Below are 11,079 nucleotides of genomic sequence, written 5' to 3'. Positions count from 1 at the left end.
TGCATACCTCTAGCCATCACACGGACTGGGCTGAGCTGGGCGATTCCAACCTGGTGACGGGTAATTCCGTCTCGGGGGGTGCGTCGATGCCGGCTCCCGAGTACCCCGAGTTAAATGCCCGGTGAGATCCAGTGATGTCCAAGTTGTGATTCAAAGAACAAGAAAAAAAGTCGGGTATTACCATACAGACCAGCCTGGTAAAGGTCACGACGCTACAGCCTACAGCCCTTCTTCGCAAGCTCTACAGCTTGCCCTTGACGGCTCTCTCCTCTCGCGTCTTCTGCGCGCTCTTGAGCAGCGCATACAGGCTCTGAAGCCGCGGCATCTCTACTCCGTGGGCCCGCGCTATCCTCACCGGGTTGCCGAGAATCACCTCGAGCTCCAACGGCCGACCGGCCTCCCAATCCAACAGCATGCTCGGCCGAGCCCCCGTGTTTCTCTCCGTGCTCTTCACGATCCGGTCCGGCTTCGCCATCTCGTCCGGGAACTCTCGGCCCAGGATCTTGGGCACCGCCGCTCTGATCTCGTTCATGATGCCGACCACGTGCTCCCGCAGCTCCGGGTCCATCACCATGTCGGCATTGCCTCTGCCGCCGCTCAGCACCGCACTCGGGTTGAAGGCCGCGTTGATGCAGAGCTTGTGCCATCGCACCGTCTGCAGACCGATCTCGTCGTGAGGCTCGACGTCGCGGATTCCACCCCAGCCGGGACCCCACCACTTGCCGAGCTGCTCGACCGCCCGCGTGCCCAGCCTCTCGAGCTCGGCATCGCCCGTACCGAGGCCGTTCGTGTGCGGGCCGACGCTTACTCTCGTCCACCGGTTCTGCCGAATGACGCCGGGGGACGTCTGCTCGGCGCTGATGACCGTCACGGCGCTCACGATGGGGTTACGGGGGAACCGCTTCCGGAACGGCTCCTCGACGCCGACGCCATTCTGGATGAGTACGATACAGGTCGTGGGGCCGACGAGCGGTGCGATCATGGCAGAGTCGTCAGACCGGTCCGGAAGTGCCTTCGTCGTGACAAAAACATAGTCCCATTGGTTTTTCGCCGCGGCGTCGACCGACGGGAAGGCCGCCTGTGGCTTGAACAGGTAGTCGCCGAAAGAGTGAGTCTGTAGCTTCACGCCGGACTCGTTGATGGCTTTGTAGTTTGATCTCGCAACCAGCGAGACACGAACGTTGCGGTCGGGCTGTCGCCTCTGTAAGCACAACCGTACACTGGCCTTCGGGTTGTGAATACTCACGTGGTGTAACCTAGAAGCGTAGAAACAGCCCACGGCGCCAGCTCCGATGAAGATGATGTTTACAGCGCTGAGTTTAAATCATCAGCCACGATCGTAAAATGAGAATGCTGAACCCCTGAGAAGCTGAAGTGTACACATACCTATCGCTGGAATTACCCATGCCTGAACTCATTGGATCTGTGCTTGGTAAAAGCCAATAGAAAAAAAACTCGATTCTTTGAGTTGATATTGCGAATTCAACAGAATTGGGTTCAGCGGATATTTGAGAGTATAGAACTTGGATTCCACCTTGACTTGACTGAGGTGATGTTGAATGAGTTCCGAGGTAATACGTTGTCCTGCCCCACTAATGTTACATGTCGCCATTGCCTATTGAATCCCGGATTTTTACAGCTGGTCACAGCTGCCAGCAAGCTGGGCTCGCTGTTGGAAGGCATGGTATATGAGGAAGACTCATCCAGTTGATCTCATCCGCTCTGAAGAACAGGCTGGCTTATCTTAATATTCTGGAAGCCTTAGATGGATTTTGTGGTTTTTTGAGGCTCGCACAAGTCATTCATCATGAAACTTCTTGCGGCTTTTAAGATCCAAGTCTAACACACCTGTCAACATCTCGACTACCCTTAGCTGAATTAGAAGGCGGTGAGATAGTCTAGCTACATTATTCATATTACGTTGGCATTTCTGAAGCTATGGTAGAGTTTTGTGTCCCAAGTCAGTGTCTTCCATAGCAAAGCCTTCGGTACGTCTGAACGTGAATGATCGTGCTGTTCCTCTATGAGCATCTTCAGCTGGACACATACGAGTTTCAAAGGCATTGTATGAAAGAATCTAGATGAAATCAATATGCCTGATAAGTTTACTTATGAAGGATTGGGCTCTTGGCCGCTCGTGACTGTGAATAATTTAGGCCACCGATAGATCCGGACGTGTCTTCCGCTTGGTTTATTGCGTAGCCTGCGGCTCTTATATCTAGCCCGTAGTAAGAAGCAGTAAAACAAGATATTGATGGCGCCTCAAACCCAAGCTAACAAGCAGTAGAAAAAGGTAGTGACGGTAGAGTGTCCGCACGTCAACCACCCCCATAGATGGATGATCTGAGACTGAAAGCTGGTGCTGGACGTGTCTACAACAGCTTTCCAGCTCTAGTATGCAAGTTCAAATGTGTTTGAAGAGATGTGAGATGCACTCCGATACCACCTCAGCTGCAATCTAGTACAAAGTCATAGCAGTGTTACAAAGTTTGAGATGAGTCTGTCATGACGCAGTTCGTTGCCGTTCCCAACCACCAAGATTGTAAGCGTCTCAAGTGTTTTTTGTTTCCACCGTAAGATGTGGCTATTCTCATCCTGGGACATTTGCCACGTGATCGTGCTTGATCGAGCCCTGAGTATAGTTTCTTGGCTATAAGCGAAGCCCGAAAGACAAGACTTTGAAGGTTGTGGAGTGAGCATTTGTGACTTCGAGGAGAGCTAGGAGATGGGTTCTCAGCTGGACAGCAATATTCCGTTTCATACCTCCTAGTTGCCAGTTCGTCCACAGCTTCGATCAGGCACGGCATCTAAGAGCTGCCACATTCATATGATTGTTGACATATGCGTTATCGTCTTCTTGTTTTGTCCGACAACCCCACGAATGTGGCATGTCGTATGACAGGACACATTGCGCTCTCCCCTCCCTCAAATATGGCTCTGCGGCTTGTAAACGTCTTGCTAGTATAGTGGACGTGGTTTGGAAAGGCGAGACATGGCACACGTAGTCAACCGAGATGAGTCTGAAGTTGAGATTGCCACCGAAACTTCGACACAAACCTCATGGTGGCTTTTCAAACCACAGGCTCTCTTCACTGCGAGGAGGGGAAACGAGGACTGCCTCATAGCAAGGAGTGACTTCCATTTGTAAAATAATGAGATAATGTAAATAAGAGCTTCTAAATTGTTCAGAAACACCTCAAGTTACTTCAAACATTTGTGTCGGGTCAGATCGGAAGACACGGGTCACGGGATCAGTTCGTGTTCCTCGATAGAACAACTACTGCGCACATCTTCCCCTCGACCCTCTCGAAGAAAGAAAGAGCACTTCATTTCACAACTATTGACCGGAACCTAATTTGTATACATAGTGTCACTTCTCGTCACTAATTCGTTCATTACATATTGAACAGTCGGTTAATGGTACCAAAATAGGCGTGATGAGATATGGCATCAACATCTGGTTCGGTGATATGAGGGTCCATGACGATGTAAGTTACAGAGCTCTAGACCTACCTCAGTCTCACTCACGTCTCAGTTCACAGACGTAATCGAGAATTCAGAAGTATCTTCTCAAACCAGCATAGCTCGCCTATCCCTTGACGACAAGTCTTTACAGAGAGGTATTTCTTCCTGCCAGAGGTGTATGTGGTACTCTGTGGGATGGCATGGTTTGCGATGGCGATGAGATAGGGTTCGACCATGAAAGTCATCCGTACTGTTTCAACCATGACAGCACGTGTCGAGTTGCCTTACATTTAGTGGTCTGGTTTCTATGCAACTGGATCTGGAGAGAGACGTGGAGAGGGACAGAGACGAGATAGAGGGAAGCCAGCCATAAGAGCCCAGTTCAAGAGGAGAACGATAGCAGCAACGATGAAACTGTGTCACATCCCATCACATCCCATTGTCTCGTATGTCCAAGAAAGAACCGGTGTGCCTCCAGGAGTGAATTGCTCAACGAAAAGAGCCTCACCCGGAGACAGAAACATCACATTCCAAGTTGAGTTGAGAGGACCCAACGTAGCCTCGTAGTGTTTGAGGAGATGGGTGCCGATGCGAGGTGTTCAATGTGGCATCGAACCAGCCGACGGGTCGGAAACCGTGTCCAGGTAGTCTAATCAAATCTGCCCCGAAAGAAACATCATTGTGGTGAATGAGGGAGTCTTCTGCATGGTATGTTCGGGTATTGATCAAGGCGAAATAGTCCGTCCAAGAAGGCCAACACAGCTCAAAGACCACGCAGACGCTTCTAAAACACCACGATGAGGCTAATGAGCATCTCGAAATCTTCTAGTGGCCGGTATGCCTCTGTCAATTGATCGGAGCATGCTTCATAGGTTTTGATGGACGCAAGCCAGGTGCCGTGTTCGGCCCTCCCGCGTATGCCACCTTCTTTTGCCTCCATGTCCGCACTTCCCGATATATGTAGTTTTAATAGTATACATCGAGGATCAGATCTCTAAATACAGAAATAAACACGAGTCTCCTACTGGCTGTCATTCACTGAAGTTGAACGCTTGATGTTGATGTTCGTGGCTGGTGAAGTCCTCGCGGTATTGCCTGTTTAGGATGTGCCGGAGTCGACCGGGGTCGGCGCGTGAGAATACCTTTCCTGGCCACACCGTCCGAGAGAGGATGGATACGGCCCCGGCTCACAGGGCTAAAAGTGCGGAGGAATGAAAAACCACCGACCAAAGGTGGCGGGGGAGGACTGAGCGGACTTGGGCGGCACGGCGGGGACTCGTTTTCATTCCGCATCATCGACTTACGTATTCTCGAGGTTGGCAATACATAAGGTAAGGAGACGTCGTGTGTCAGGTCGCCTTCTCATGTACGTACGCCGAGAAGAAAAGAACTTGAGCCAAACCTGTCGAACCCAAGCAACGGACGGTGTCGGCTTCGTCCAGGGTACGCTTCAAGAACGACAACATGAAGTCAGCTTCTCAATCAGGGTCTCGAGGCTGCCGCCCCTGTATTCCAGCACCCCTGTTTTCTCTTTAGGCGCGAGACCCTTTGCTGGCGCCGGCGCTACGTAGCAACGTCCGTGCCGCGACAGCTTCGCTACCAGCTCCCTTCCCGCCAGTCTTCGATTTTGGGTTCGTCCGAGGCGCATCCTCGCATGCGTCTGAGCCAGTCAGATGGCTGGAGGATAACATTTGGCAGCTTCAGCAGCCGGGACCTTGCGGATGGCCATGACACCACCTTTTACTTCCTGCTTGGGTAGCTTGCAGCCTTCCCTGATGGCTGGCACAAGACGACTGCGACTTTGGAGCAACGCATGCCTTGTTTCGTCGACGTGCCGCAGTGCCTAAGTGCTTCTTGCCCTTCTGCGGAGGTGTTGAGGAAGCCCATGACTTGGGACTGCAGCGTCTAATTGACCCCTTCGATTCTCATCGGTACTATTCCCAATAGTCCACGGTCGATTGGACATGCCGGCGTGGGGTTTGGTCAATATCGTTCAATATTGTTTCACACTGGCCTTGCGAGTCGTCCAAGTATGAGTGTGAAAGCTGGACCTTGGCTGGCTGGCTGGGACACAGGACAGTCGTTCAGTGCAGCAAGGTCTAAGTTCTGCATGCAATGTTGAGTCCTATTTGGTCGGCCTGCATATTGGGGCGAATGAGACCATGTATCCGTAGTTCAGTCAGAGGACCAGAGCGAGGTGAAATGGTGGTGGTGGCACCACCGTGGTCGTTCCTCTCGCCTCGTCTTGCCAGCGGCTGCGTCTGAAGACACCTCTGATGATGACATCCACGGATGCGTTTTTGGTTCGCGCGTTGTCGAGGAGAGAGAGACCAGCCTGAAAGGGTCACCGAGACAAACAAGCTGCCTACCGGTAGGCGTTCATATGCCGTGCCTCACCGAGCGCCAGAGAAGGCAGAGAGTGACACACAAGGCTGTCGAGTGACAGACATGGAAACCCTTACACCCTCGTCTTCGCGTGCGCGTCGGCAGGTCGAAGAGGAGGGAGGGGATTGCGGATGGATGGTTGGTTAGCTTGCAGGTTTTCCGGCCCAACATATCTGCACGATGCAGACCGGAAGGCGATGGGAAAGAAGCGCGTTCTGCTTACCCGCACATCATCCTTCGCATTGCAACCTTCTTGGTGGGAAGAGCCAGCCAAGACCTGCCTGTCCGATAATTTGACGGACGAGCGGCAGCCAACGAAAACGAAACGAGCCATTGGGTTTTCGAGCACACCCTCCCGCCGGGTAGCCCGATCGAGGTGTCTTCCACGCATCCTTCTAGAAGCTGACCCGTCAACCGGCCCGGCCAATCACGCATGCATGCTTGATTGATCTGCAGATGAGGAGAATTCCATCACGGTGCTGGGGCGTCTTGACATTTTGGGGTTACACCGCGACGCTGGATTTTGGTCAACAGGCACAAGCAGAGGTGGGGGTCCAATCTGATGGATGGTGTCTTTTTTCCCAGGTTATCTTATCGGCTGAACTCAACCACACCTCAAGGCATTCTCTGCGCCGGTGCCTCAGGTGGAAAGAGATACGTACCATTGACTGCGTCCTGAGGCCAAGGACAGAGGGCTCGTCTCGGTGCCCTCCGCCTTTTTCTCCTCATCACCATGAAAATTTTTCTTCCTTTCTTCTTCCAATACTTTCAATCACTTTCTATCTTTCCTCAATTTTACGCCCTCCAAAAAGTTTTCAACCCTCCATCAATGATCCATGGCTTTTTGACTTGCCACCCGCATGATATCCGAGCCAGTACTGGTACAGGACTTTCGTCGTCGCTTGGCTTCTCGAGAAACTCGAAAAAAGGCCCAATTCTTTGGCTGGCTGAACCTGCCTAGACGTGCAATCGCCGCGTCCAATGCCAATTTGTCGCAGACCATGCGCACGACTGGCCGCTGAATCCCGGCGATCAGTGAGGCTCAGGGCGATTTCGAGGGACCTCAACCTCAAGCCATCATTTACCCCCGCGCTCTCCCGCGTTCGCAGCCATTTCCCCCACGTCTTTCACAACCGGTTTGATCACTGGATCCTACATCGAGAAGATGCAGTCGCAGCCAGCGCGCCCACCACTTCTGACCTACGAAGCCGTAGGTAGACCAACACTTTGGAGAGGCATACCGATCGATTATCGGGGCATGAAAGATTTTGAGAAATCCGATTGAATGAGCAGTGCCATGTACATGTTGCCAGCAACTACGTTCGCGTAGATCGGCATCAACCGTCGTATATATACTCGGCGTTGGTGTTTTCGCTCCTGGCATAGAACAAACAAACAAACCCGTTGCTGGGCACCTGGCTTTGAGCAGTCGTCTTGACTATCATGAGAAGTTAGGAATCAGCTGAGGTTACATGCTTTCGCGATGATGATGATGATGATGATGATGCATTGCTTGTGTTTCCTTCGTGACGGGGGCAGTGTATTTCTCCAGGGTCGACAGTAAAACAAGACCACCACGAACATCGAAACCCCTTCCGGCAGTGAATTCTCATAACGCATGGGAAAACAGAGCAACTGGCGGCTGCTCCAAAATCCCATAAAGCGGGCACGGGGCAGTGAAGTCGCACTTCAGTCTTGGCACACGTCCTGGACCGACCCTGGATCTGTCAGAGCCTTTCACTTACATGGTCATGGTGTTGTACTCGCGATGACCAAACCTCGTGGTAAGCTGATGAGACCGAAGGTATTCAGTACAGAACCAAGACGATATTACCTAGTGATATTAGCTAAGATGAGTAAACGAAGTAGCGGACGTAGCGGTCTTGTTGCAGAGTTGACCATGAGGCTGTCGACCGCCAGTCTCACTCTTACCGACCCAGTTGGATCCGTCTTTTCAGGTCACAGGTGGCTTCTTGGTGCTGACTGGATGGCTGGATGGGAGGGAAAGGGGAGTAGGTCATATCTGAGTCTTGACCAAGTTGAATCCAAGACAAGACAGAAAGAAACGAGAAGACTCTAGGCAGACAGGCCAGGACTTTCCCCAGCCGTGAGTGATGTGCAGCGCTCGCCCGAGGCGCATCATGTTCGGCATGTTTCGGGGCGCTATTTTCCTCTATCCTTGACTTGACGGCAAGGCATCATGTCTCTGAGCTTGTCCCTGGCGGTCATGGCGGATGTCTCTTGTTCAGTCAACCACGTCGTCTGACTGCCTACAGCCAAAGTGCTGTGCACAGCGGCCGGTACCTGACCAGGAACTTCACAGTTCACTTTTGGACACAGGAAGACCCCAAACCTTTCCACGCCACCCCACACCCCCATGGGCAGCTCCAATTCCATCCCATCCCATCCATCTCTCCTCGAGGCGCCGACGCCGAAGCGGACGCAGATGCAGAGTCGACGCAGCAGAAGCAGCGGCAGCAGGCAAGCCATCCATCCCATCGCTTCCATTCCCATCCCATCTTCATCGCTTCTCGCATGGCCGGCCCATGCCACCATGCTGTCCCGTGTCATTTTCTCCCTGGACCCGGCCAGCTCCTCCAGACCAGCACCGCCAAGTCCCGGTGCTGTCGACTCGACCAGAGCGGGTAGACGGTTGTTGAAGACATGGGCATTCTCTTAGCATTAGCATTGCCCTCCACGAGTAACATGCCCTCCCTAGCCACGGTAACGGCAGAGGTCGGGAAAGCAAAAGCGACGGGTGTATCAGCACAGCAGTATCAGCAGCAGCAGGAACACCAGCACCACTTGGAGTATCCGTAGGGAACACCAGAACAAGCGGCGCCGTCATCTGGACATGGCCACGGCCACGGCCATGGCCTTGCCTTGCCTCCTCTCCCACTTTCGTTCCGACATGAAGCATTAAACTAGCCTCCTCGTCCGCCCGCCAGCTTCGTCTCGCCATCTTTCTCTCTCTTCTAGTCTTTTGCCTCTCGTCATCTTTGCAACTTTGCCCCCTGCTCTGTCAGGCGACAGACGCATTGCTCTCCTCCTTTCACCTTGACCGTCAAGGCAAGGCAGGACATAGCTTGCGCTTCGCAGATTGCAGAAAGCAGAACGCAGCGAAGAACGACTGTTGTTGGACTGCTGGAGCCAGCTCCGGAGACGAACAACATTGACAGCTGTCACCAGTTGCACACCTGGCAGTCACCACCAACAACTGCCAACGGCCCCCCAAACCTGACGGACGTTTCCTCGTCGCTCCTCAATTCACACTGCGACATCTGCCCCCGAGTCATCACCCACGCACCCGCGACAACTCCATCCCAACCAATCACGACCATTGCTCGATCCAAATTGTCCTTGACCTCAGCCACCCCAGGTCGGTGTCGGTGACCGTACTGAGTACCTCAACTGGCCCCCGAACCCTGAAGCCGCTCTTGGCCGACCTCAAAAGCTCTTCTGCTTCTGGCTTAACGACCGACAGGCCAGAACGACCGACCAACCGCCGTCGCCTTCAAGGTCCCCTCCATTCATCCATCCGTCGTCGGTTTATCGGTTACCACGACGTAACAGGGTCTCCGTTCTCCTGCAGCACGACCAGCGGCCATCGCTCTCGCCCTTCGTACCTACCTTGGCAACCCCTCATCGTCCCGTCCGTATTACCTACGGATACGTGACAGAGTACTGAACAGGACACAGCTCAAGCTCCATCAGTTCCAGCTAGCAGCTCCAGCTACCCTCGACCCGACGCCGCTCCTCTGCATACCGGCGCCAGAAACAGAATCATCCCCCGTGTCGCACCGCTTCCAACCCCTCCGATCCTCCCACCATCTGGGCAGTCTCATCCACCCACTTTCGCCCTCCTCCACAGGACAGCAAGGTTTTACCTCGAAGAGGTACTGGACCAGCTTCAACACCAGTACCAGCACAAGCACCAGGGCCGTTCAGAACCCTCCCCTGCTTGGCCTCGTTAGCAACCCCTCCACATCGAATCTCCAGGGCCAAAGTCACAGGCGACGAGCTGAGAAGCGCCAAACCCGCCTATCGCTCCTCCAGTCACCGATCGGTTGGCACCTGTTTACAGCAGCAGCAGCAGCACCAGCCAGCACAGCACAGGCCGTGAATTCGCACGCGCAGTCGTCAAGTGTCATTCATCTATCTGCGCATCCAACCCGAACGACGGAATTCTGGCCCGGCGCCTCAACCGGGTCCTCAGTCGGCTCTGATTCCCGTCCAGCCAGCTGAATTTGCCTGCATACCGTCCTGCTTCTGGAGTGGGTGTCTTGTACGGACACCGGGCTTTTTTTGACTTTATTTTTATTCTATGTTTTTGGACGTCTTTCCCTCTTGGTCAGAGCAAGACACGACAAGCGATCGAAATCTCCACTCAACACATCCACTCAACTAAAGTTACCCACTTGTTGGAATCTCCGGCATCGACTTTGCTCAGTTGGAGCCGTGTACATCGGTCTTCACTGTACCTTTGGTGTCGGCCTTGGTCTTCCTCACGAGGACGGACTTGTTCGGCGTCATCTTCGTTCACCATCCTTTTTATGAAAATCTCTTACCAGATATACCCCACGACTATGTATATGTCCTACTCTTCATAGCCCGCGTCTTGTCCGGCTTTACCTCCCGCCTTTTCACAATCTTACGGTCTCCGTCTTGTCTCGCCGGTTATTTCTCTGGAGAAACAGAAGTAACATCAACAAGCAGTAAGCAACAGCAATACTTCTACCGGCAGAAGCACCGCCAACGGCAACACCAGCACCAGCACCCGCACCCGCCACCCTCCATCTCCCCCGAGACGGTTGCCATAGGACGTTCCGCTACCGGCCGGCCCTGATTTAGCCCGTTGCACCTCAGCCAGGGACTTACACGGCCCCCCAGCCCACGCCAAACATTCTGTAACGAGACCGAAGAGCTCCCGCTCCACGCCAGGGCAGAGAAAAAAAAAATATCCCACTTTCCAGGCAGATCCAGCCAGCCAGAAGCATACAGACAGGAGTAGCAGCCAGCAAGCCTGCCCTGCCCTGTCTACCACCTCTGCTAGCCTGCCCTGCCAGCCGTCACGTCCTTGTACCTCGACCATTTTCTTTTGGACACCGACCGCCCGGCCGATCGTCTCGATCCATCCTCTTCACTTTCCTGTGGCGGGGAACTTGAATTTGTTTTCTTTTCCCTCTTTCCTCCCAACCCTTCCTTACACTTGCGCTGCAGTTGCCCGTC

At 53.4% G+C, this 11,079-nt stretch overlaps 1 protein-coding gene across 1 annotated transcript; it reads right to left on the bottom strand.

Annotated features, from left to right (window-relative positions):
* Positions 1 to 241: 241 nt before the first annotated feature.
* On the bottom strand, positions 242 to 1,418 carry CkaCkLH20_06415 (putative 2-dehydropantoate 2-reductase; the record flags this gene model as incomplete). Its single annotated transcript, XM_038889132.1, has 3 exons — positions 242 to 1,192; positions 1,247 to 1,313; positions 1,387 to 1,418. The coding sequence occupies 3 exons, from the start codon at positions 1,416 to 1,418 to the stop codon at positions 242 to 244; spliced, it is 1,050 nt and encodes a 349-aa protein (XP_038745430.1).
* Between the last annotated feature and the right edge of the window lie 9,661 nt (positions 1,419 to 11,079).

Source organism: Colletotrichum karsti (genome assembly GCF_011947395.1).
Source record: "Colletotrichum karsti strain CkLH20 chromosome Unknown Scaffold19, whole genome shotgun sequence".
Taxonomy (NCBI): domain Eukaryota; kingdom Fungi; phylum Ascomycota; class Sordariomycetes; order Glomerellales; family Glomerellaceae; genus Colletotrichum; species Colletotrichum karsti.
The sequence above is the reverse complement of the archived record's forward strand: the minus strand, read 5'-3'. Positions and strand labels throughout refer to the sequence as shown.